Source organism: Artibeus jamaicensis, unplaced genomic scaffold (genome assembly GCF_021234435.1).
Source record: "Artibeus jamaicensis isolate MK-2021 breed Jamaican fruit bat unplaced genomic scaffold, CSHL_Jam_final contig_391, whole genome shotgun sequence".
In the NCBI taxonomy this organism is placed as follows: Eukaryota; Metazoa; Chordata; class Mammalia; order Chiroptera; family Phyllostomidae; genus Artibeus; species Artibeus jamaicensis.
In genome coordinates this window covers 25074713-25102565 of record NW_026521814.1, presented here as the reverse complement: position 1 = coordinate 25102565, position 27853 = coordinate 25074713, and the positions used below count along the sequence as shown (strand labels likewise).

General features: G+C 40.8%; 1 protein-coding gene across 6 annotated transcripts in view; it reads right to left on the bottom strand.

The window, feature by feature from the left end:
- MYO1B (myosin IB) overlaps positions 1 to 27853 on the bottom strand; it is a 169237-nt gene that overhangs the window by 37261 nt on the left and 104123 nt on the right. For all 6 annotated transcript variants that reach the window (XM_037162933.2, XM_037162935.2, XM_053665160.1 and 3 more), the window contains exons 8-14: positions 22823 to 22921; positions 21511 to 21614; positions 20030 to 20177; positions 19642 to 19760; positions 13442 to 13528; positions 12777 to 12842; positions 1439 to 1543 (exon numbers count right to left, since the gene is read on the bottom strand). In XM_037162933.2, the coding sequence (XP_037018828.1) occupies positions 1439 to 1543; positions 12777 to 12842; positions 13442 to 13528; positions 19642 to 19760; positions 20030 to 20177; positions 21511 to 21614; positions 22823 to 22921 (728 nt within the window). The remainder of the gene's footprint in view (positions 1 to 1438; positions 1544 to 12776; positions 12843 to 13441; positions 13529 to 19641; positions 19761 to 20029; positions 20178 to 21510; positions 21615 to 22822; positions 22922 to 27853) is intronic.

Sequence of the window (27853 nt, the reverse complement as noted above, 5' to 3'; positions counted from 1 at the left end):
CTCACTACAAAGCCACATCTGAGGCCCAATGTAATCATTCTGTATTTGCTTACATTCTGCCCCAAAGTGTAAACATTTCGTTTTCTTCTAAGGGGAAAAAAGTTAATTCATACAGCAAGCTGGGGATCTTCCTATATAGTCTTAGAAGTGTTTTAGACAATCTGTACAAACTGTTTTAAGTTACAGATCAAAGTTTGGACATTCTCTTTATGATGAGAAGACAGGAAGAGAATTAATCTGGCTTTTAGGATGTTTATGTTACCAAAAGGTGTCAGATGAGTATAAAAGTTTCTAAAGCATTATGACCATTGTAAAAGAAAAATAAAATATTTATGATTTAGCTTTCAAGTAATGGGTTATTTTACTAAGTCACTGGGGATAACAATCACATTTAAAAATCTACATTGAGAAACAGAAAAAAGGAGAATTTAGTGTCTTTAATGACTTAAGATGACACTATAAAAATGAAAAATACATAATATCATTATTAAAATATTATGGCAATAAGTGAAAAAGAAACAAATACATAATTGCCTCTTATTTTTTAAATAAATAATTTTACACTTAAAGACTATTTTTAAAAAACGAAAGGGTGAAAACCAAGTATGTGTTTTATAATTAAGGATAAAAGGACTTTGTAAAGGGATTTCTTATTTTTAAGTTACATTAAGTGAGACAGTCCATAGGTAGCACTAGTAACTACCTGGCATATGGTAAGCACTCAACAAATGTTACCTATTTTTTAATAAATTTTTAGAAAATCAATGCTTTTCAACATTGAACAGCAATGGTGACTGTTTTGGTATACAGTTCTCGATGTTTTGGCAAACACATAGTGCTGTGTAATTACCACACAATCAGCCCCCAAATTTCCTCGTTCTACCCCTCTGCAGTCACGCTGTCTCATGCCCCCTACCCCTGGCAACCACTGGGCTCTGCCTTTATTGCTTTGCCTCTATATACAGCTTTGCCTTTTCTAGAACCACTATCGACAGAATCATACGATAGGTAGCCTTATGAGTCGGGCTTCTTTCACTTAACATAATGCATGAGATTCACTCATGTGTATCAATTGTTTGCTCCATTTTATTACTGTGTCATATGTCCCTGAATGGATGTTCCAGTTGTCTGTCTACTCACTTCAGACTGTGCTTAACACAGTACCATTTCAAATCACTACATTAAAATCCAGTATGACTTCAGTTGCTGAGCTGACATTTACTCAATGCCTACTACACATCCTGCATTTTTCCAGGCACTAGCAGCGCAGCAAGCAAAGAAAATCTTAGTTAGCTTAGATGTCATACCAAACAAAAGACACAATGTAGCATAACTTAGATAAAACTGATTTTACAGTCATGTTTATACAGGCCTCTAAATCCAGAATTTATATTTTGAGCAAAAAAGGAACATTTTAAAAACTATACATCGACATTACCTCCCGTATATACTCCTCCTGCTCCTCTTTAAGAGTAAGTTCAATGAAGATTTGCTGCAGCTTTTCATTACAATAATTAATAATGAATTGCTCGAAGCTGTTGTCCTGTATGGAAAAAAATGGACCGCGCCATTAGCTCCCCCATCATAGTAACATCTGGCATCTCTGTCTGGGAGAGATGGCACACACGCTCCCTCAAACCCAACTGGAGCCCCGCACACAGCTCCTGGGACAGGCTTGTACACCCCAGCACTCAAGGAATGGTTCATGAGGGAAGTGTAGGAATGAAGTACCCAAAAGGTGTGCAGTCTTTGAAGGATGAAGATTTTTAGTTGACAAAGAAGCACCCCACACATGGTAAAAAATAAAAATAAATACATTTTCCCTTGAAGGTTCAGGAGAAAAAAAAACACTTAGCATCTTTATCACCCAGGTTCTCAGTCTTCATTCTCAGGTGTATCTTTGGAGCTCAAAGTCTTCCTGACCTGACCTCTTCTCCCCCACCTTGTTGATTAGTTTCATATTTATCTGTCTCAGGAGACCGTGCATTTCTAACAGCAAAGGCTGACTACACGCCTCTTGCTCACCAATGTATGCCCAGTACCTCGCACCCTGTAAGTACTCAATGTGTATTTGATGAGCCCATGGATGAATGACGTGCCTACAGAATAGAGACTTGCAGGAATCAGCACATCAAATCATCTCCCTAGTTAGAAACAATCTCTTCTAACAAGGCTCACATACTTATTACCCATGACTCTCATGAGTAATAAATAAATTAGTTTCTCCTTTATATTAGTCATCTCCTATGAAATCTGAGGGAGGATCCATGCCTAAATAATTTCTGAACAATCCACAGGGCTTACCATACTGCTGTACGTACTGAGGGCACAAAATGCACGTCTGTTGAATGAACACACTTCACCAAGAACCACATGGCCCAAGAGGCGGACCTGGTAATAAAACTAGTTATTTTCAACTTCATCCCTCCTCTTTGCAGAGAGAGAGAGATGGTGGCACTGGGAGCAAGGGATGGTATGACCCCGCCACTGCTAAGCCTGCTGCTCTCTGAGTCCAGCCCTGGACTATGGAATGAGCTATGAGGGCCTCATGTCACAGCAGAACTGAAGCTCACCCCACCCTGCTGAACACACAGAACTACTGCCTTTAAAATCTCTCCATAAACATTAAAAGCAAAGATGTCATCGAGTTTTTTTGAAACTTGATCTTTCTAAATCAACTTTGGTCCTATGTAGGGCAAGTTTGAAAATGATACTTACAAAGTGACATCTGACCACATTCTTTCCTGGAAGTCAGCTAAGGACTTTTAATCATCAGTGATGAACCAATTAATCAGAGGGAAATTTGTACCCTAAACCATAAATGACACACATATACTATCACTATCCTATTTTTTTAACCCTCACCCAAGGTTATATTAATTGATTTTAGAGAAAGAAAAAGGGGGAGGGGAGGGAGACATATACACACTAACATGGGGAAGAAATATTGATCAGCTGTCTCCCATACGCACCCCCGACTGGGGATGGAACCTGCAACCTTTTGGTGTACAGGACAACGCTCCACCCAGCTGAAATACCCTGCCAGGCTCACTGACTAATTTTTGAGTGTTAAATGTAGTCAAGGATAAAGTTGTTTTTCTTTTTAAATCCTGAAGGCTCTTACTAAAGGTCACACAGTATTAATGTTCAATACTTTCAACAAATATAACAAATATAGTATTAGACACAAAGGCATTCCTCAGTACTCAGTTTCACATAAAAATTTTAAAAGCCATGAGCTCTAATCCTCAGAGATGAACAATTTGGATTAGAAGCTGAAGTCAATCTGGCAGAGGTGCCTTATGATTATTATGATTATTATTACTACTATAATCAGTATAAGGACATTTCATTCATGAGAAAGTCTGGTTTTCTTGACTTGGTAAAATATACCCTTATTAATGCTACCTCCACAAACAAAAAACTTATAAATGAAATTCAAATATTAATGGTCTTTACGAGCAGGTTTTTTAAAAGAAAACAAATTCATGGAATAAATCCTTTCTAGTAATTTAATAAGTCTGTGCCCCCCGGAGCTATTTTTTAAAAAAAGTATGCTAAATCTTCAAATGGCAACTAATGAGAAGGAAGGGGAGGATGGCTCAGTGTTCTGGACACATTAAGTGGCTATGAACAGCTTAAATAAAGTACACTGCAGAAACGGGACTATGAAGTACGCACAAGCAGATTAGAAACCAGCAGCAAAGCTTCACAATTATAACACAACTTAAAGAGCACATTAGAGCTAAGCTAAATTAAAAAAAATTCCTACATGAATTCTATGTTTTATATCCACACAGTTAATCAATGGCCATTGACTGCAAAATTCACACAGCTGGAAAAGCTAGTAACACAGGAGCATGCGACAGACCATCACTGCAAACAGTGCATACTTACTGCATTCTGGTGCAAAAAGGGACAGATTACACAAAATGCAGTCAGTTCTTAATTTGTAATAAACTGCTAAGAGTAAATACTTCTTGGTCATTATTCACAGGTGCAAATAAAAGATTTTACCACTTAGGCCACATTTCTGATCAGTATAACACTTTGAATCAAGACACATGTCCGATCAATTCAAAAGACAAGGCCACAATACCTACATACGGTGTCTGAATTGTGGTTCTGCTGGGTGAGACCTCTTCAGGATAAAAATGATTTGATTAAAACAATGACACCATGTGACTTGCTTGAAGTCCTAAGGCTTCAGAATCTAAAGCTTCTAATTCTAATACCAGAGAAAATAAAATGTGTGTGACACATCCACCCAAAGAGTCAGGGACAGAGGCAAGTTGGCAGATCACGGAAAGAGTGAAGAGGTTCAGCCAGATCCAAAGCACCCGCCCTTGCCCGCCACTGCGACCCGCCCCTGTGCCACCCGTGAGTGTCTCCCCCTCAGACACACACAGGGTGGTGAGGAGGGCGTTCTGGAGATGGCCAAAACACAAAAACTTGACTCTCTGACCTTATCCTCTTGTTTAAAGAATAAAAACAAAACAAGAATGGCATAATCATCAAGGCGGAAACCAGCTTATAGTACTTCCCCACAGAAATATCTCCGCATCTTCTGCAAACATACCTTACAGCCTCCAAAATATGCCGTGAAGGGCCAGGGCAATCATTATTGCTGAAAATGAAGGCAATCAAATTTCTTGTGATCTAAGTTTAAGTTGTTGACATTGTCCAAATTCAAGGGGGCTTAAGGAGACTTCACACATCCTTAAAAATAACTTGTAAAAACTTATAATTGGAAGAAAATTAAGGAACAGCCTGGTAACAGTTTATCTAGTTGAAACTTGCACAGGTCTAATGCAGTTCTTCACATACACGGGCATTAAACATCCTCAAGTATTCCTTTTAAAAAAAGTAGTAAAACTGGGTCGCAAGAATAGGAGGACTTCGAAGCAACTTGGTATTTGGAAACATTTTTGTGTTTTTAAGAACCATGGGGCTGGCCCGCAACCCCTGCACCGGGTGGGCATTCTGTCCCGCATGTCAGTCAGTCTCCTGAATCACAGCTTCCGAAGGAGGAAGTGGGCAGCAGCTCACTCCCATGGATGACTCAACTCTCTCTCTGTAGTTTGCTACCCATGCTCCGTGCATGGAATTTTTCTCTACTGTTAACCCACATTTACCCCTAAAGATTGAGTGATAAAACTAAAACTGTTGGGAACACCTTCAAACACCCACATCCAGAATTTTCCATTACACGAACCCCTTGAAAGAAGCTGAAAACGAACCCCACTCCCACTGGATGGCCCCGGGGAAACACAGGTAGCAGCAGCAAGGTGGCTGGGGCCCCACTGTTTTACACTGGATTTACCAAGAGCCGGTGGGGGTGGCAATCTTCAGAAGTGTCTAATACAACAACATTTTAAACTGTAGGGCTTCTTTTAAGAATTCCAGAGTTTGAGTCTGCCCTTTCAACATTAAAGAAACAGAAAATCACACTCCCAGGAGAGTGCATAACTAAGTTTACACTCACAGGGACTGGTTATAAACTTTCCACTGGGAATAATTTTTAAAGATGGATCAAAAATATCAGCCTGTTACTACCTTTCTATGTTCTCAGTAATAGAGGAGGCTATAATATCTGATACTATTTAAGGCAGAAATGTAAACTGTGTCCTCCTTAGAAACAATAAATACTGAAAGGAAGAGGTAAAATAAAGGAGACACCTCTGTCACACGTGTTGTTAGGACGGTAGGACTGGAAGGATCTTGCAAGTGAATGTTATGTGCAGGAAGTGGGAGAGCAGTTCAAACACAAAGACTGAGACTTATTCAAGCAAAAAGTGCTATTAATTACAGGTTTATTTGATATTTCTTACAGTTCAACACTCGTTTCAGGTCAAATTTTGGATATATCAAGTTGGGCAGGGGTTCTGTATTTCATGAACAATGAAGTCTCTTGTGTAATATATAAAAGTACATTTATATAAAAGTGATAAAACTTTGAGTGTAATATCACTGTTTTGGAGGAGCTAGGCTGTATTACTGCTTTGAAATGTGCTGTTGGTCCTGGCAAAGATTTAATATATACTGTTCTTTTTAGGCATTTACAAAACCGAATGACTGGCTAACACTGTAGAAAATTTCCCTTTAAATATAGTACAGCATTTTTCTTCCAGGTACATACTCAAATATGACCAATTTTAAGAAAAATAGCATTAGAGTGCTCTAATTAAATATTTTAAAATAGGCCTTGATTTAAGAAGTAAAAGCAAGAGTAATAGTGAAAACTGGAACAGAAGGTGCAATTTGTAACCAGAATCAATTTTCTTTTTAAAACAGTTTAGGCAATTAACCCTATGATCATGAAATGAACTTCCCAGGTTACACTGTTGCCCAATTCTTAGATTGTATCACTTGGAATCGTCATTGCATGTGGCCTATCACATCCTTACTGTACACGGGCCACTTTCAGTGAGGTGCTAAGAGCCAATGAGAAAGGAATGCCTGATTTGAAATGACTAGCACTTTTGTCTACGTGAAATTAGCTCAACTGTGTGAAGAGTTAAATGTTCAGCCACTGCTGTAATTTCCCCACTAAACTACCTGTCCATTTTAATATCTATCAGACAAGTACTTAGAAAAAAGTTGAATCAATTTAGATCACTCAACACTGCTTTGAATTTAATTTTATTATTTTAAAGAATAGCATTTTTGTTATTTTATAGAGGTGCTATAAATACTGTTCACAGATCAAAGGCCCCAGGTTCAGTTATAAGAACATGGGTTCAGTTAAAAGACCATTCAGTTTGGACATTCTTTCTATACACTTAGTTGTGGAGGAAGAATTGGAGTGTCTGGATTAGCATTTGCTTCCTTCGCAAAAATGGACATTTATGTTCTACCGGGGTTTACAGCTGGACTGTTCTCCTGTATGAATTTCAAATCACTTCGCCTTATGTTTGGTGTCAATATTGCACTAATCTGTTTTCCAAACTGACCTCAGATCACATGAGGCCAGCAAGGCTGAGCTATTCATTTGCTGGCACTGGAATGTTTGCAGTCAAATCATGTGTCATCATCCCATGGTTGAATGCATCAGTTTCCCTCTTCTGTTTAGAGAAGGACCAAGATGAATGAAAGGTTTCCACCAGCTCAGCTGAAAAACGTGTCCATGGGAACTGTCAGTAGGGCCATGAGGCAGAGTTAGAAATACAATTTTTCTGGACCTTTACTGCCCAGTTTTTAAAGTGTTGCCCACGGTGTCCTAAACTGCAGAACCTTTCATTCTTATAGACAATTTTCACTGAACAAAGGCAGAATTTTCTCTATGCTCTACCAGTTTATTCCACTCTGGGAGACGAAGATCAGTGACATTTTCATTTTTGCATCGAAATGGATTCTGAGCCCTTGTACTTTAGTTTGTGGTATTTTAAAGCTCCTTAAATTGTCTGGCTTCCTAGTGTTCAACCCTATGGGCTTCCTGATGTTCATGTGTTCTAACTTTGCTGAGAATCCAGGAAAATGTAGGATGGCATCTGGAGTATGTATGTGAATACATTACAAGGAAAAAAATCTTTCTAATTCTGTATCAAAGGGCACTTAAAAAATGCCCAACCAAATCTTTATTCTGACTTCCCCCAAACTAAATTTATTTCTAAAATAAGTAATAAAGCTTTAAAAATCAAGCTGTTTGGAAGATTAATCTGAGAAGATTTAGACAGGCAAATAAAGAGAACAATTAATTATAATGAAAAACAAATGTTAATTCTCTCAAGGAACTGGAAAAAAATCAAAACATTTACTGCTAGAAGAAAGAAATTAACTTCGAGTGATTTTGTGGTCATGATAAGATTTCCCATCAACATATGACTGGTTGGATTTGGCCTTGACTGAAATTCCTGTTTAAAAAGAATAAAACTGTAACCTGGTTGGTTTTAGGAGCAGTATACATGCATGGAATAGGTGTAGGGAGGAGGAACTGTCGCTGAGGCTGGACACTGTACCGGGGCATCTCGTGCAGAGGGTGAACACCAAGAACCGCACGTTGGTCTGGAATTTACGGTTCACCCTGGAGATCCCTGTCTGCACCAGCAGTTGGCCTCAACTCCGCAGCGGGAATCAGCTCGGGGCTACGCGACACTGCTGCTGGGCCCTGTGCCCCCCGCACCCGGAGAGTCTGGTTGACTGGTCCGGGGTGCAGCCTGGACACCTGAATTTTCAAAAGCCGCCTCCCCTACCTCCCAGGTGCTTCCAATGTGCAGCTGAGTTTGAGAACTACTGAACTGGAGTACTCCTCTGAAGAAGGGAGGAAGATCATGTACAAACAGGCATTTTTATCAACTGAAGTACCTAGTTTTACCACAGTGAGAAAAATACTGATAGAACTTGCCGAAGTCAACTGTGTTCAGGAAAATGGTCTTGGAGAGAAACTTGGATTAACCATAAGTGAAAAATATTCTTAGCTTGCTAAAGGGGATTTTGCTCAGTGCCAAGTTACAGTATGTTTCCACCCAGAACATCCAAGTTCTGTTCTCTAATGAGAGAACAAGGTCTGTAGCAAACACACTTTTGAAAAGTAACCCTGCTTCCTGATTAAACTCTCCACAGATAGGACCTGTCCTCGGCCAGCAACAGACCCACCACCTTGGACTAAGACAGTAAGCCCCATGGAGGCACGAACACTTCTGTCCTGTTCACCACTGGAATCTGGCTCCTAGTAGACACTAAATAACACTTGAGAAATTACTCCCTCGGGTACCCATGGGCAGAGCTGCTCATGAAGTATAACTCAGTTCCCTGAGTGCTGTGAGGGTCTCTTTTCCCACAGCTTACCAGAGCTCAGCCACATGGAAGATGAAGCTAAGCCAATGTCCCATCATAATCCTGTTTTACTATAGAAAATTTCATGTATTGTGACATGACATCAAGCACCTGCCCATTAGCTTAAGGATCAACAAGTCTGATCCTTTTTATTTCTGGCAAAATGAACACAAAATAAAATCAGTTTCTTTGTTAGAAACATCATTGAGAAACATCATTTCCAGTGAGATCCCCACTTTTGCCCTATTCATGGAACCATCGAAATTTAAATCAGCAGTGTGCCAGGTGAGAAATCTTTCCCTTGCCAATTTCAAATAATGACTTTGACATACTGCCCACTTGGTGACAGTAACCTGAGATCTTTCTAGAAAGAAATGCATTTCAGCACAGTGATTTCTGAGTATATTCAAGGGATTTTTTTAACCAGTAATTTTTTTAAAATATTTTATTTATTTATCTTTAGAGGGGAAGGGAAGGAGAGAGGGAGAGAAACATCAATGTCTGGTTGCCTTTCATGCATCCCCTGCTGGGAACTGGCCATCAGGGAACTGGCCTGCAACCCAGGCATGTGCCCTGACTGGGAATCGAACCGCGATTGTCTGGTTCGCAGGCCTGTGCTCAATCCACTGAGCTACACGAGCCAGGGCTTGATTCTTTTTTTTTTTATGGTTTATTTTATTTTATTGATTATGCCATTACATTTCTTCTATTTCCCCCCTCCGTTCCCCTCCACCCTGCACACCCCTCCCCCACCATTCCCCACCTTTAGTTCATGAACACGTGTCTCAAGTTCTTTAGATTCTACATTTCCCCTACTATTCTTATCCTCCCCCTATCTATTTTCTATCTACTGTCTATGCTACTTATTTTCTGTACCTTCTCCCCCCTTCTCCTTCTCCCACTCCCCCTGTTGCTAACCCTCCATGTGATCTTCATTTCTATGGTTCACTCCTGATCTAGCTGTCCTCTTAATTTGCTTTTGTTTTAGGTGTGGTTGTTAATAACTGTGAGTTTGCTGTCCTTTCACTGTTCATCTTTTTTATCTTCTTTTTCAGGTAAGTCCCTTTAACATTTCATATAATAAAGGCTTGGTGATGATGAACTCCTTGAATTTGGTCTTATCTGAGAAGCACTTTATCTGTCCTTCCATTCTAAATGAAAGCTTTGCTGGATAGAGCAATCTTGGTTGTAGGTCTTTGGATTTCATGACTTGGAATACTTCTTTCCAGCCCCTTCTTGCCTGTAAGGTCTCTTTTGAGAAATCCGCTGACAGTCTGACGGGAACTCCTTTGTAGGTGGCTGTCCCCTTAGCTCTTGCTGCTTCTAGGATTCTCTCTTTCATTTTAATCTTGGGTAATGTAATGATGATGTGCCTTGGTGTGTTCCTTCTTGGGTCCAACTTCTTTGGGACTCTCTGAGCTTTCTGGATTTCCTGGAAGTCTATTGCCTTTGCCAGAATGGTGCAGTTCTCCTTTATTATTTGTTCAAATAAGGTTTCCACTCGTAACTGTTCCTCTTCCCCTTCTGGTACCCCTATAATTCGGATGTTGGAATGTTTAAAGATGTCCTGGAGGTTCCTAAGCCTGTCCTCATTTTTTTGAATTCTTGTTTCTTCATTCTTTTCTGTTTGGTCATTTTTTCCTTCTTTCTGGTCCACTCCCTTGATTTGAGTCCCAGTTTCCTTTCCATTACTATTGGTTTCCTGTGCATTTCCCTTCATTTCAATTAGTTTAGCCTTCATATGTTCCTCTAATTTGTGACTAAAATCAACCAATTCTGTGAGCATCCTGATCACCAATGTTTTGAACTGTGCATTTGAAAGTTTGGCTATTTCTTCATCACTTAGATTTACGGGCTCTGGGGCTCTGAGTTGTTCTTGAGCCATGTTTTGATCTGTTTGTGCCTGTTACGTATGAGGAGATGTGCCTTAAGTGTTCACCAGGGCGGGCCCACCCAGGTTGCTTGTTTGTGACGCTGTATGTGGGGGTGGGGTCAGAGAGGGAGCAATGGCGGTCCTCTCCACTTGCCCAGTCCGCCTCACCACTCTCCCTTGCCAGCTTATCCGAGCACAAAGGTGCAAGCCCACCACCTTGTGCTGGCCGCCGGGGCCTGTGCGATCTGTCTCAATGCTTGCCTCTTCACTGGTTTATCTGTGTGCAAATGCACGACCGACTGCAGACAGCCAGCCGCACCTCTTCCCTGGGTTCTTCCCGTAGCTACCCCTACCTGGGATCCGCGTCCTCAGCTGCCTGTGCACCGCCCGGGTCGGGGGATCTTTTGCCCGGCCTGATCTGCTGCTGGCTTTGCCCCTCTCACCGGTTTAGCTGAGTGGTTCGTTGTTTTCGGACTCCGTATTCAATTTTCTGTGTGGTTTGGTTGCTTTTATTGTTGTTAAAACTTTGTTGTTTTTAGATTTGGTTGTGCGAGGACGCAAAGTGTTCCCACCTACACCTCCATCTTGGCGGAAGTGCTCTCAAGTAATTCTTTAGGCTCACAAACCTCCCATTCTTCTCTCTCCCTGAAGGACCAGAAGTGTTCCTTTGCAGACTCTGCTAACAGGGTGCCAATGGGAGGAGACGCTGTGCTGGGAGCAGTGTTCTGGATGCTGCATGGGTGACGGTGGCCAGTGCACAGCACGGGGTGCCCCCCTCGGCCTCCAGCACATAGATGGACACAGGGAAGGCACCCGTGCTGGCCAGGCACTTGCAGCGATGACAATGGTGCAGAATCAGTGGGAGCCAGAGAGTTATTACAACATCTGGATTTCTCCCCTTTATTTTCAGATATCGAGGAGCCTGTAAGTTTGGGGAGAAAAGTGATGGAAAAGACCTGTGGGAGACCTTTGATTATTTATTAGGAGGCCTGGTGTGTAGGTCTTGGGTCTGCCACTTGGTAGTCGTGTCATCTTGGGGGAGTTACTGACCTTCAGAAGCTCATTCCCTCATCTCTACAATGGGAATCAATAGCAGGCAATTCCACTATGAAAATTACATCAGACGATAATATACCGAACACTCACCACAGTGCTTGTATAGAGTCAGTCCTAAAAATTTATTTACTACTAGCTGTTAAGCAGAGAGAATGTACTACCACAAAAACGAATGTTCTAAGAAAAAGGCATTTGCTAGAAAGACTTGGTTTAGCTGCAGGGAATAGTCTAATTGTTTTTTCTGTGATTCTGTGAACCGATAATTTGGAACATGTAAAATCTTTGGGTGGTCATTCTGGTCAGGGCCTGGTTATTTACAGGAATTCACAAATCATTATTTGTGGGGGAAAATTAAAAACAGAGAAGCCGATCATCTTGATATTTTCCCGAGCCAATCTAAAATACCACTCCTAAAAGTGAGAATAAGTGTTCAACAAGTCCTAAAATACCTTCTTCAAAGTCAAATTTAACAAGGGAGTAAACAGGAAACAAATATAATACGTTGAAATATTTAATTTGTAGTAAGCATAGAGTCTTTTGAAACATTCATAACAAACTTCAGCAGACATTGTTTCAGCCTCTGTGGCAGAATCCATATTGTAAGATCACAGCTCACGAGACCCAATAAACCATCTAAGGCAGACCCTCTCTGTGTGACGCCCAAGGAGATGAAGTGACCGGCTTGCCAGGCCACGGCCAGTACTCAGCTGTCCCAGTCCTGGCTTTTTCCACAGCACCATCTGGCCTCACCTTCCAAACAACCTACAAATAAATGAATGACTACAGGCATAACGTCCATAGACTTCGCTAAAAATTTCCTAGTAAGAATTTTGATTTTGCAATTTCAGAAGTCAAACACTAACACAAGAAGTTCTGCTTAAACAGCAGTGTCTCTGAAACGCTGGCTCTTAGCACGAAAAACGCATTTAAACACACGTATATTTTGGTGCATCCACACAGAGGTAATCTGTAGATTCAAAGTTACGTTAATTACATCAAACACTGCCTATAGAATATTTAATTTCTAACTTCTACATTAATAAAGATAACACAAAAAATAGAGAAAGCTTACCTCAAAAATTTCAAAGCCATAAATGTCCAAAACACCCATGACCTTCTTTCTCACTTTGGTCTGGGCCTGCAAAAGTTTCAAACGGATGGGTTAAAAATTTAGGTGTGAAAAATAACACTGAAAGCATACCAAAGAACATACACATATATCACAAGTTAATTGTGTTTTATAACTAGTATAGCTGTAATTTAGGTTTTTAAAAAATGTCTGAGGTAAGATATTGGTATGGAATCTTCCAGAAATTTTAACAATAGATGACTTATTTTAAAAAGACATCAGCAATGCTTGATTATAAAAAAGGATCACGGAATCTTATAGCAGGCAGAGTCTCAAATACCCTCATTTTACTGAAGAACCTTAGTAGCTAGAGCGGTCAACAGACCTTTCTTTCAGGCAATGTGTACAACTAGTTAGCAGATGAGCCACCAGCAGGACTCAGGCCCCTGAGTCTCAGAGTAATTCCAAAGATTTCCTATTACATTGCAAAACAAAATAGAACCCCCAACAAATTTCAATCCTATACATGGCAAATTCTTTTCCAGGAACAATCTTTATAAGTGGTAACCATAATCTGATTATAAAATTAAAACATCTTTTAGCTTGATGTTTAAACTCCAAATACGATTTATTACCACTGATTTATTGGGTTACGGAGGTCCAGTTACCTTAATGCTTTCATTGATTCGATTTACCAACCATGAAAACAACCTGCTGTAGAGGTTTTTAGCCAGAGCATCACGGGCATAATAAGCCTATTAAAAAAGAAAGAAAGAAAGAACAACTCAATACATACAACACCACAATGCTTAACTTCAGTAAAATAGGATTTTAAGCTCTTTTATTTCAAATTTCTTCAGAGCCAGGTTTTGTTATACTCTGGATGAACAGTCAAGCCATTAAGAGGATTAGGCAAATTGTTTATATCCAGTTACACTTTCTTGCACCTCAGGAAACTAATTCTAACTATTGCAAAAAAAGAAAAAGAAAAAGAAAAGAAGCTTTCTCCATAGAAAATATGCATCTCAGTGTTATGGTCAGAGAAAAATCAGAGACAATATAGAAGTCCAACAAAAGGGGAAGAGTAAAATAAGGAAGTAAACACCACTGAAAGAAAAGTTCCACAGTCATAGAACAATCATGATGAATATTAGGTAATGAAACATGCTTGTTATGTTCGGTGAAACTGAAAAAATGTATAGCTAAATACAATGACAACTATTGCTTTAAACCACCACACAAAGGAAATTTGAAGGAAAAACATTAAAAAGGCTTGATTCAATCTTTTGACTGTGTTTTGAAGTCTTTCATAATGAGTAGGATAACAATATGTTATGGGACAATACACTGTATAATAAAAGTAAGACCCTTTTATTTGTGTATTTATTTATCTGAAAGATGCTCAGAACTGCTTGACAAAGAAGAGGTAGAGGACATATTATGTCTCTATGACCTTGACTGAGGATCCAGAGACTGGCCAGGAGAACCTAACAGCCCTGCCACGTGGGGGTACCGAGCGCTGCTGTGGAGGCCTGGAGGAAAGCAGCGGTTCTGCCGCGGTGCCTTGACACTCTGGCCCAGCGTGAGCATTTCGTGGTATTTCGTAGGAAGTCGGGTATTGCCGTTAAAGGAAATCATTACATTTTTATTTCGTGAAGAACACAATTTATAAGGTTACATGGGAATTCTTTTTCCCACACTGCTTCCTAATTGAAATGTCACAACTTTAATAATACATTCACATTGCTGGCAACATATTACAGCTGGAAAAAGAGTGCCTTTCCCCTTCATCTCACATTTCCATGCCAGTCCCAAACCTTCCTGCCTAAATCTCAGGGAGCTACTCCAGGCTCAGTTAAAAAAATAAAAGCCACCTAGATGTCCGCAAAAATAAATAAATAAATAAACGCAAGGCCCAAAGTTGTGTGTGCACGGGGGGCGGGGGAATTCCACAGCGAAAAATGCGTATGAAATGCTGAAACAAAAAAGCCTACGTTTAGATAGATGCACACCCTTTCTCCAGCCCCCTTTCTTCTTGTGTTTAATTTTTTTCTTTTTTACTATTGGTATACATTTATATGTTCTGGTCTCAGTCGCTTGGTTTATTATTTTTTTCCATCACCATTTATTCCCCCTATACCTCCTTCCAGCTCCACCCACCCCACCCAAGCACTCACCACACTGCTGTCCATGTCCTTGAGTCCTTTTCGCTTTTTACTCAGTCCCTCCCCACAACCTCCTTCCTCCCACCCAGTAGCTGTCATCCTGCTCTCTGTAAGTCTGTCTCTATTTTGCTTGTTAGTTCAGTTTGTTCATTAGATACCACATATGAGTGAAATTATGCGGTACTTGTCTTTCTCTGACTGGCTTATTTCAGTACCTAGAATAGTGCCTGATACGTATAAGTCTATAGATGTATTTATATTACACGTTTTAAATGTAATCTTTATTGTATTTTTCCCATTACCATTTAGTCCCCTTATACCCCCTGCCCCAGCACTCACCACACTGTTGTCCATGTCCATGAGTCCTTTCTCCTTTTCTTCAATCCCTCCACCCCTCACCTCCCCCTGCCCCAACCAGCTGTCAGCCTGCTCTCCATCTATGAGTCTGGCCCCATTTCCCTTGTTTAGTTTGTTCAATTTTTGAAGAAAAAAATCTTCCTCTTCCTCTATTACCACCTAGTGAGCCTATATAATTCTTTAAATCTTTCTCTTTTCTCCTTATAAATTCCCAGTTATCTTAAAACATCACATAATCTCAATATTATGTATTTGTAAACAGATCCTTTTTCACTGTAATACCATCCAGTTTTTTTTAGGTGGCATGCTACCTGCTTCCAACAAACCACCATTTTGATATGCAACTGAATAGTGACAACTTATTTTGTGAACTGTTTTAATGAATCCCCTTTGCTTCCTTCAAGCAAATACTTATCCCAGAAGTCTCCAACTCAAATGCCTGCAAGGACTGCGCAACAGAAATAAGCAGGAAGTAGTGGGATCAGCAGGGGCTGGCAGAGGCATTCCAGGTTAAAGGCGCTCAACTTCAAAATTCAAAAAGCAAACAATAAATAAATTAATAAGTAAAAACAAAAGAAAAAGTACCCTTTAGTCAAATAAAATGTGCCTGATGAGCTGTACCTGGCCCCAGTGGCTGCCAATTTGCTACCCAGGACTTCCTGAGTCTGATTCATGTTCCATAATCTTCATGTTAATGTCCTCCTAAGTGTGGGACTCTTAGTCTCATTTAAGGATCACTAGTAAGGTGGGTAGAAACAAGGCAACACACTGAGAGTGCTGATTCTGCATCTCAGATTCTCACTGTGTATGAAGAGACCGCATTTCTGCACCTGTGTGAAGCTCACTGAGGAACTCCCAGATGGAACCTGCTGCAGAAGTGACTCGCATCAGGAGTGGCCAGGACAGTACATGGGAGGCAAGGTGGACACACGGAGATGCATGGACACAGGGCCACCCTCCAGGAGCTTCCAGTGAAGCGGGGGAGAGCAAAGCCAACACAAACAACATGACCAAGGGCAGTGCCACATTGCAGAAGAAGGAGTGGAGCGAAGAGAGAACCATGGGGCCACTGTGACCCAGGAGGGCTCCCTGGGTAAGGTGGACCATTTGGAGATGCACAGGATTGAGCAGTGACATGTGGGGTATGGGACAAGTGGGAGCAAGGGCACCAGGTAAAAATAAGTATGGCATTTAGAGAACTAGCAGGGAATCCACTGAGATAAGCTCTGTGAGGTCAGCTTACTGAGGGCCTTAGAAGTCGAGGAGAGAGCATGTGACAGCAGCTGAATGATAACTTTGTCTTCAGTTTCCATTCTTTCAGCATCAGTCCTCCTATCTGGGCCGAGATCTAAATGCCTTGGGGAAAATGAGGCATGAGGCAGTAAAGATGATAACAGAGCCCAAGAATTGAAGCTATGAGGAAAAGTTAATAAAACAAATCCCTTCTCACTGGAATCAAAACCTTCTAGGCAATAAGATCGGTAGAAACAAATACTCTGAACCCTACCTAGTCTAGAGGAAAAAAAAAACCTTGAATAAGGAGCTGAATAATCAAGGATCTCAAGCCAAATTCTTTTATGCCAAAGGTTAAAAGAATATGGAAAAGTTTTACACAGTGATGCAAGGTGACTCAAGATTATAAAGAGGTACCTGGGCCTTGTTTCTATAAAGAATGATTCAAAACCAAGAGTAAAACACACAACAAACAGATCAAAATACATATATATATATATATATATATGTGTGTGTATGTATATATACTTATATTGCAATATATATACTCATATATTTCATATATGAGTATTTTTAAAGGGCTTTTTAAAATAACAAGTTTTTTTAAATCATATTTCTATATAACAACACCCACTCTGGCTACTGAAAACATCTAAACTCAGCATGACCTTCAAGACAATGGCTCCTAAAATGTGGTCCCTGGGCCAGCAGTATAGCATCACCTCTAAACTGTCAGAAATGCAAATTCTTCTGTCCTACCTAGACCTACTGAATCCAACACTCTCTCTTGCCCACACTAACCAAATCAAACGCTCTGGGGACACTGCCCACAAACAGTGTTAACCAACCCTCTGGGTTGACTCTGACTCTGAGGCACACTCACATTTGAGAACTACTGCTATGGAGTCTCCGCTCTGTGACCCCAAACTTAACCTTTCCAGCTGTCTTACTTTGAATGCTTTTCAAGCACCTAAAGCTATAATCAAGCTTCATCAATCTATTACCTGACATGCACTCCAAACCTGGCTTTTCTCACTGTTTTTCTTTCAGAACATCCTTTTGTCCCTTGTCTATGCACCTCTCTCAATCCTTCACGACTGACTCAGACACCAATTCCATGAAGTCTTCCTAAATCCCTTATCTCTTCACTTATGGTCTACACAGGAACTGGTGCTGAGCAGGCTCTCAACACATTTTTCTTTCTTTTTTTTTAATTTTATTTTTATTTAGAGAGAGAAGGGAAGGAGAGAAACATCAATGTATGGTTGCCCCTTGTGTGCCCCCAAGTGGGGACTTGGCCTGCAACCCAGGCATGTGCCCTGACTGGGAATCGAATCGAACCAGTGAAACTTGGTTCACAGCCCGCCCTCTCAACACATTTTTCTTGATTAAGTAAGTCACTCACCATCTGACTCTGAATTAGTAAGGCTGAGTTGGACAGACGTGATGGCAGAAGCAATAATTTAGGAAAGACACAATAGTTATAGTAGGAAAGTAGAAAAGGACAGTTACAAATCAAACACACATATATAATTTATACAGTATTTTCCATAGCCAAATAGCTCCCCTAAATTAATAAATAAACATTGAAAGAACATGAAAGACATCTAGACATTCTTGTTTAGTAGAAAAGACTAGCTCAGAGCAGCAGAGAGAAGGACTAAATCCACTCTACTGTCTACAGATGCTTAATGCTTCGTACAAGGAGGAGAAGAATACAGTCAACAAAGCAGGCCTGAGTGGGAAAAGCCTCAGTCAGTCATTTACTTCTAGCCTAGACCAGCACTGACTGGTGGAAATGTCTAAGTCACAGAACAGTGCGCACTGAGAGGGGCTCCAGAAGCTGCCTAGGTATATGTGCATGCAGCCATCCGTTCATCCATTCAATTGTAACCAAAGGAGAGAGGCAGTAAGAAACTTAGATTTGCATCTTAGAAAGACTTCATTATTCATTAGCCTTCCTGTGGCACAACGAGGCAAGCAGGGAAGCCAATCTGGCTGCTTGACACAAGCTGGCTTCTCCCACTGTCTTCTCTAAATCAATGCTGGCAATTCGTTTTCTAGTTGCTTGGGCCAAAAGGGTTGGGAGTCATCCTTGACACTTTTCTTCATCTCATACTACATAGCAAGTCACCAGCCAATTTTACTGTCTCTGCCTTCAAAATATATCCTGATGTGACCACGTCTCACTACACTGCTAACACCTGGCTCCAGCCACCTTCATCTCTGGGTTGGCACACAACACCTCATAGCTCCTCAGGGCTATGAATTTGTTTGTTGTCTCTGCCCCCAAATCCACAAGTTAAAGCCCTAATCCCCAGGGTGACAGGGTGACGGTAATTGGAGATGGGGCCCTCAGGAAGCAATTAGGCTTAGATGTGGTCACAAGAGGGAAGCTCCCATGACAGCATTGGTGCCCTTAAGGGGATGAGACACCACAGTGCGCACCAGCTCACGCTCATTTATATCCCTCTCTCTCTCTGCCACATTAGAAAGATACAGCAAGAAGGTGGCCATCTGTAAACCAGGAACTCAACCATGCTGGCACCATGATCTCAAAACATCTAGCCTCCCGAACTGTGAAAAATGTTTTCTGTTTAAGTCATCCAATCTGTGGTATACTATGGTGGCAGGCCTAGTTGACTTCGACACCCTGCTCTTAACTCCTCCTTCCCCTCCCCTCCGCTCTCCACATTGCAGCCAGAAGGACCCTTGAGACTACTAAGCAGACCATGCCACTCAGGCTCACAATTCTCTAGTCATTTCCTACCTCTTCCTCGTTCGGTCCCAACGTCCCCACCCCAGCACTGTGGCTCTCCCTTACTCTGCTCTGCTTGTCCCTTTGTGGGCTGCACTCACAACATGCTGGCTTGCTACACAAATTTATGTTCTGGGCGTGTTGCCTATTATCTGGCTCTTCTTGCCAAAATTTTAAGCTCCACGAGGGCAGGGATCTCTGTTTAGTTTCCTGCTGTGCACCAAGGGCCTAGAATGATGCCTGGATATAGTTTGTCAGTTAAGATAACAGCCTGCAAAATGAAATTTGTTTCCACTTATATAAAACTATCAAAAACCGTTTTAAAACTCCCTTCTGGACGCTCTGTTTCACTCACCTGAGCCACGTTCAGTGTAGTCGAAACTTTCTCCTGCTTGGCCTCAACTGTTCGGAAACTGAACGCTCGCTCCAGAACTGACTGATCGATGCCGGTCAACTCACAGATTTCCTTTAACTCTGGTGGGGAGAAGGGACACAAAACGTCACTGCATTTGTGTTGCTAACGATCATTTTCAAGGCTTAGGGTGTTCCTTCTAAATCCCACTTAACCCGAATAATATAAAATGTATGCAATCAAGACTTAAAACTTAGCTGTAATTGTTTCTGCTCACTGCCTCTAGAAAGCTTTTTCAAACCAATCGAAAGCAAGTTTTACTTTCTAGTTTAAAACTGGGCAGAAACTCAAAAAAAGGGTGCTAAACAAAGTCGATTCTCCACTGACTTACCATTTTTATCTTTGATTTTGCTTTCATCTAAACCGTTCACTCGAGATTCCGGCTTAAACTCGATGTTCCCCAGTTTCAACACGGCGGCCACCACCTCCAAGACCGACTCGGCCTCATGGTCCATGAAACCCACAATCTGCATGGCATTCTGGGGGGAGAAATACCTCATTTCTTTCTGTCATTCTTTATTATTATTGTTAATAAATCGAATATCAGATTTATTTCTGAAACAACAAAACGACAAAGTGTCCCAGAATAAACCGATCCAACACCCCTGTGGGGCTTTATCTTGTTCCAGCTGTGGTTCTAGGGGCCCTCGGGTCCTTCATGGGCTGTGGCAAAGGTGGGAAGGGGTGTAAAGAGGAAGCAGCTGAGAGCTGAGCCTTGGGTTCCCACCCCCAGTTTGTGTGCGTACATATAAAAAGATAGACATTAATGCTGGGGTTCTACTGCTAGGAATAAAACCAGACAAAAAGCTTTCATAACCCTCTACAAAAAAAGCCTCCCCACTTAGTTTACATATGAGAAAAACTGTGGTTTGCAAAGGTGAAGTTTGCAAACCTGATCCAAGGAACTATGGGGTAACAAGGAACATCATTCACTCACAAACTTTTGAGTGCCAATGATTTGCCAGGCAAAGTAGTTACAGAGCTGGTCTAGAATCCAAGTCTCAAAATTGTGTCCAGGAATCAACAGGCCTCCTATATGAGGCCGTTCACACCATTTCAAAGAAATGACATACTCTAAGAAATGCTTTCTTTTTGAGAACAGCTCAACTTGTTTGTCTGTTTATGACTAGGCAACCCAAAATTTCAAACATGCGCAAAAGTAGAGAGAGCAGGAAAAGAATCTCAAGTCATTTTCACTCACCCTCCAAGGCTAACTGATGCCAACCTTGTTTCATCTACGGTCCGACCTCCTCCCCCTCCTCCCCACCACCTCAGCTGTCTCACTGGGAAGTAAGTATCAGTTACCATATCATGCCCTAACAGGAGTAATTCTCAAAGTTCCACATAAACAAAAAAATACACAATATAAAAGAAAGTAATTTTTCCAAATGTGAATCATTCTGGTGCATTTATAACTTTTCAAAAACTGTATAAAAACATAACTTTCTGGCTCAAAAATAGTTTTGACTTAACATGATGCTAGCATGTGTTAAGTCAAATTTTCACACTGGAAAATCAGCTATTCAGAACTTCAGTACAACTTTAAAAAGTCAAGCTCCAAAATAATACGAGAAAGTTCCTTTTTATAAACAGTTAAATTGCATGCTTCACTAAAGCATGGCCTTCACAAAACTGTATGATTTTGGAGCTAGTAAAAAGATCAAATGAATAAAAACACAATAACTTCTTCCATAATTCTAAAACTTTAGGGAGCAGAAGTTACAGACTAAAGAAAACTCACATTTGCTACCAATTCCAATTGAGCAATAAAGTGCTACTCATCTTAAAGCGTAGTAAAAGGTTCCACCTTACCCTAACAGTTCTGAAATTTGCTGCATCATCCACTCCATTAACTCGGGCAGAGTCCAGACTCAGGTAGTTGTATCTGCTGAAATCCCGCTCGAGCTTCAGTTTATCTGTTAAATCACACACACAGATAGATAAGTTACTTCAAGAACTCTATAATCATCTTTAATGTCTCATTCCTTCACCCCTTCAGATTAAATGACTCTCACACTGGGTAGTAAATCAATAGAACGAAAATTGATGTTCAAATACCAATAATAGCATTTTTTCTAAAATCACTTCTATCACTGTTGTTCATATTTCACCCCCTGCTTTTTTACACTTATCCTTAGTAGGCAGGACCCTTTCCATACTTTCACAATATAAAACATCTTCAGTATACTATTTCATTATAACAGGATGTCTGCCTAGTGATTCCAGCAACACGGCACATGTGGGTCCTTACCAGTTTATAACAACAAATACGGAGCAGTGACAAACGTCTTCACACAAAATATTTGGGGGTTCTTTTCAATTATTCCATTGGGAAATGGTCCCCAGCGTGGTGTGTCTCAGCAGCGAGGCTCTGACCACTTTATGGCTTACTTCGGGTTGCTAATTAGTCCCAAGGAAGACGTCCTCCCTTAGAAGTGACACCCACAAGCTATAAGTAGTCAGTGCCCGACAACTCCGCCAGTTGTATCCTTTTTACTAATTTCCCCTAATGGGTGTATAGTGAATCCTTCAGAGTTGTTTTAACGTCACTTGTTGATTCTCAGTGAGGGGTATTTTCCCCCCAGTGTTGTCAACCTGTCAACGCTCTTGTCTGGACAAGAGATTTAAAGCTTTTCATCACTTGGCTGTTGCTATTGGATTCTATATTTACGTACTTACATTAATTCTCTAAAATATCCAAAGGTGTTATTTTTAACTCTAGTGTCAATTGCAAATGTCTTCTCACTATTTTTAAATCTGCAATGGACAATTTTTAAAAAAAATAATTGAAGGCATCTACTGCTCCCTGCTAATTTCCTCTCCCCAAGTGGAATAATTACATTCTTCTTTTTTTTTTTACTTTACACTTAGCCCCTCCCCCAATACATAGCTCTTTTAGTAACCAGTATGAGACAGAGGGCACAGTGTCTGCGGAAGTATGGAGACATGAATCAAACAAATGCTGGGGTACAATCAAACCGATCACTCTGTGTTCTTCACTTCAGCCAGGGTCAGGGGACATTTTTAAGAAGGAAGGGGAAAAAGCATATGGGACACTTTCAAAAAGAGTGCTGTGGAAAATGCTATGGCAGTTAAACATTAATTCGCAGAGACAGCGACTTACTGAGAAGCTCCTCAGAGGCACCGGAGAGCAGCTGATAAAACACATGGAAGTTTCTTTCACCCCTTGGCTGCTTAACAACTCGAGATTTCTCTAAAAGATCTGAAAAGGAAAGGAATCAAGTCACAGTGCGGTATTAATTCTGCTCTTAAACCCACCATGTCTCTCTTTTCCCCCTTTCACTTTCTTTTTGTTTTATATGAATGAGGTAGTAACAGAACCCACATTTTCAGCTCTACCTCCAGGAAGAAGCTCAACTCTAACTAAAATCACCAAATTACACAAACCAGGGTCTTTTTAAACAACAGTGAGTGTGCAAAATAAGCCCAACACGACATTCAACAACCTGATTAAATACAATATAGTTTCGTACTGATAGTCTCTTAACTTTATATAATTCCTGATGACAAGTTCTTCAAAATGTAGCATTACAAACCAAATCAAGCAATGAAAGGTAGCTTTAAAAATCCACTGGGTAATTAGGATAATAAATAAGTTAACATTTTTGAGAACTTACTGTGTGCTTTACAGACCTAGCACACTGAATCCTCCTCACCCTTTTATAAGATATTATTTAACAGGTGAAAAAGTTCGCAGTGCAGGAGTCTAAATGCATCAGAAATCAAGCCGTGTGACCCAAGTGCAGCCCCACCTGTCTCCCCACACCCTGCTACCTGGGCTAAGTGAAGCAGATTGTCTTGGTATCTTGAAGTCTTAGAGAGTAAGAGTGGCTCTCATTTAATGGAACTCAGTGTTCTTTGACAGTATACGCGCATCGATTCCAGATAATTTTTCATTCCATAAATTTGAAAGTTTTCAAACTTTTACCCAGAAGGTGAGAGAGGGGAAAGGAAGGAGAGTTGAGGGGAGGGAAAGGTAAGAACAGAAAAAAGAGAAATGAGTAAGAGAAAGAAAAAAAAAAGAGAGAGAGAGAAAACCCAGCCGACCAGAAAGGAGCGACTGTGGCAGTCAGTATATAGGAGATGGCGAGCACAATAGCAGAGCATATTCCTGCCTGGAGTCCTGCTTTTCACCGACCAGTGATATAAACGCCAGTCTGGATTCTCTGGCAAAGGCTGAATTTAGTTGTAAAATTCTGAATTAGTGATCCCATTTCTCAGGACTGATTTTAGAGAACAAACACACTGGACTTCCAGTCAGGCTAAAATCTGAACATTATCCAAAAAGTACATCAGGAAGAAGAGATGTGCAGTTTCTCTGGAAATGGTCATCGAACTTCTCAATTTGCATTTTTGGAATCCACGCCAGCATCTGATGGGAGCCTGGGCAGAGTTCAAGTGCAGATGTGATGAATGTGAAGTCCTGGGGACTCCAAACACATGAGGTCATGTGTAAGAATGAAGACAGGTTGCAAGGAAACATAAAATTAAATGGACTGAAAAAGAAATAAAGTATGTAGATACAAGAATTATTAGGAACAGGATGCTGTGGAGATTTTTAATTTTTATCTCCAGTTCTCATTTGCCCTGTATAACTGCCAATGCCCTCAAATAATGAAGACTTCCTATTTAGCAAGAAGAAAGAAAACAGAAATTGAAAGCACATGTGAGACAAAATTTAGAAAAGCAAGATTATGTAATATTCATCAGCTCTAAGGACTGGCTATTTCCATCAATTAGCAGGTAAATATTGACATGCAGAACCGACGACAGAATAAGCAGGTAAGGATAAAAGAGCAGTTAGCTTTTACTTATCACGTGGCCCAGTGTGCATGGGCTCCTAAGAGCACGAGCAGAGTTTTACAAGAGAGAACCCACAGGTGTGGGCAGATTCTTCATTGAGAAGCCAATCCTTATAGAAAAGTCCTCAAGCCTAGAAGAAAGTAACTCGATTACATGAAAAATATAAACAGATGCTACAGTTTACTTCACCCACTCATGCACAAATTCCTTCAATCAACTCACTTACTGCTCACCCACTATGCGCCAGGAACTATTTGGAATGAGCCCAGGACTGACCGCAAACATAAGACTCCTCTCCTCTTGGCCTGCAAGAGTCCCACATGCTATTGCTCCTGCCTCCCAAACCAATCGCAGCAGTTCTCTCCAAGGCGGGATGCCAAGGCCTTAGGAGAGAGCGTGAGGGGTGCGAGGAGGGCAGAGTGACCGGGTGGCCTTCACCTGTCAGAGTCCACAAACCCCAGGCTCTTCCCAGGGTGCTAAGAACCCTACAAGGCCTCATGAGGATTAGCCCACCTAACAGTGACACCTTAACAATAATCACAAACAATTGCTTGACACCACCTATCCAATCACATTCCAACAATTCAACTGTGGCACTTCAAGACACAAAACAGTACCTTCGAAGCACGTGATGGGGCCGCACTGCGCAACAATAACACGCTGGCCAACCTGATGTTTGGCACTTTTTAACAAATGTGCGTAGCAATGGAGAATTTAGTAATGGCAATGGCTTTAAGATTCAGCAGATAAGAGCCACCAAGTTAAAGAATAATATGCCTTTGTGCAGAGTGTGGAAAGGAATATTGGCTGATGTACTTCTGGAACCACTCACACTGATATGATCAGTGATTATTATCATATTCAAATATGAAACACGATGCAATGTGTGCTTAAAAGGAAGGTGCAGAGGGGAAGTAGAAAGGGGACTTTCACTGACCTTTCTCTGTGCATTCGGTGCTTTTCATTTTGCATACTTGACCCTGAATACCTCCTCTGAAGTTGGTTTTATAATCCCTATTTTACAGATGAGAAAATGAGGCTCACATCCCATTGTTACTAAGTGATGGAGCCAGAATTTGACACTTTAGGTAACTAAGGTTTTATGCTTATTATGCTCCTTATAATTCTCCAACTAAAGGAATAAAAACTCCATAAATATGTGAAAATGTGTACTTTACATAAACGATATGACTTCATCTAAGCAACTCAATCATACGATCAAAGCAGCTGAAGGTTTCAGCACCTAAAATGCTTATTTTACTGCTCCAGAGCCTCTATCTTTATGATTTTTCTCATAACTAACAAGCTTGTGGTAGAAAAGCAATCAGAGAAAATGTCTGCCCAAACTAATAAACTGATGCTTAAAACCATTCCCTATTCTACTTTTTTTTTTGTAATGTGCAGGCACCAACATAATCTATGAACATGAAGCCATGTCAAATAATTACTCAAAGTACAGAGCATAAATTCAATTCACTATAAAGGAATTAAGCCAAAAACAAAGGAATAAAGTCAAACCAAAATACTGGCACAGCCTTCTCTTTTGCTTGAAATATTCCTGCCACCACTGATGGAGGCGGTGCTCAGTCTCATACAGAGGAGTGCAAGACACGTCAAACATCTAGCAGAGGAAGGAGTATCAAGGCCTTCAGGTGTAGTTCATCCCTCAGTATCTGTGGGGTATTGGTTTCAGGACCCCACGGATACCCAAATCCTGAGGCTCACATCCCTAATATACTGGTGTGACACAAAGCACACAGTCAGTCCCATATACCAGTGAATCCCCAACTTTGAAATGAAAATACTGTTTTTGATCCATGGTTGGTTAGTTCCGTGGATGCAGAATCAGCAGACACAGTGGGTTGCATTCCAATGCAGCCATAGTCCCCTCTTAAGATATATGTTTAAATTAAGTTTGAAATAAATTTAAGTTTTAAGAGAAGAGGTAAAGCTATTAAGCCACACTAAAGACAGAAAATGAGTGGGCGGAGACAGAAAATGTCTGAGATTAGAACTCCCCCACCTACCCCACCAAGCCGCTGGATCTCACTATGTGTTCAGAGCCAGGCCATCTTAGGGGTTTTCTTAGTTTTGACTAATTACCAGCTAGTCCGCAACATACAGGAGATATGAAAAAAGTAAAATGTACATGTCTGCCCCTGCTGAGAAGGGAGTCTTTTAACAGACAAAGGAATAAAAGGACAAGTAGGGGTTTGGAGGGAAAAAAGAAAACACATTAGTGTGGAATATAACAGTAAAGGGTTAGATAGTATGGTCAAAGCTTCTGCATTTGTGTAAAATCTTCCTTCCTGAAAAAAGGAAATGGTCCCAAGTTCTTGATTAAGACTTTAGAAAGATCTCACTTATATGTTGAATCTAACGAATAAAATGGAACAGAGGCACGGATACCCAGAACAGACCAACCGATCTCAGAGGGGAGGGCGGTGGGGGCACTGGATGAAAGAACGGAGAGGATTAGCCAAAGAACACACAGGCAGAACCCACGGACACAGACACCAGTGTGGTGACAGCCGGAGGGAAGGGGGGACAGGGACTGCGTAGAGGTCAGCAAAGGGGGGTAGAATGGGGGACGTCTGTAATAGTGTCAACGATTTTTTAAAAACTTTACCCCTAATGCTTCTATAGTTTAATTACTTGATGTAGACTTAAAAATCGGCAGTTATTCTTATGCCTAAATATGACCATGAGAAAGAGAAAAATTTTAAATAGGCAAATGGTCCATAGAATATACCTTGAGATAAAAGTGATTTAATTGTTATTATTGTGGTACAATTATAGAATTGATGTATCTTGACATTACTGATATTTATTATAGATAAAAAGTAATCCACCTAGCTAAAAAAAAAAGACTTAAGGAAAAATCGGCTTTGTCTTTGTTTTGCCTGTAAGACCAGAGTGACATGAGCGCCATGACGGGAACTGATGACCCCCGGGCTCCCTGGGCTCTTCTGCAATGACTCCAAGGTAGACATGATGGAGTACAGTGTGTGAGTGGCATCAGGCTCCTGCAGCCCACTCACGCCCCTTCATCGAGGCAAAATGACACGTTTAGCAACAATCGTGGGCCTACCACCTGGTTAACTACCGTTTATCTCCCTTTGTGCCTGCTGTCTCGGATAACCACCCCTAAAGAAAAAGTGTCAAATAACCAGTGAGTTAGTGGGCATAACTGATAGTAGTTTCAGTGGAGAACCTTCTCTAGGAATTTATGTTTGCTCACATTTTGGGATAGATATTCTAAAATAAACTCTACACTTTTCTAAAAATAGGCAACATGACCCTCAAGATTAACAATTAAAAAGTTACGCTA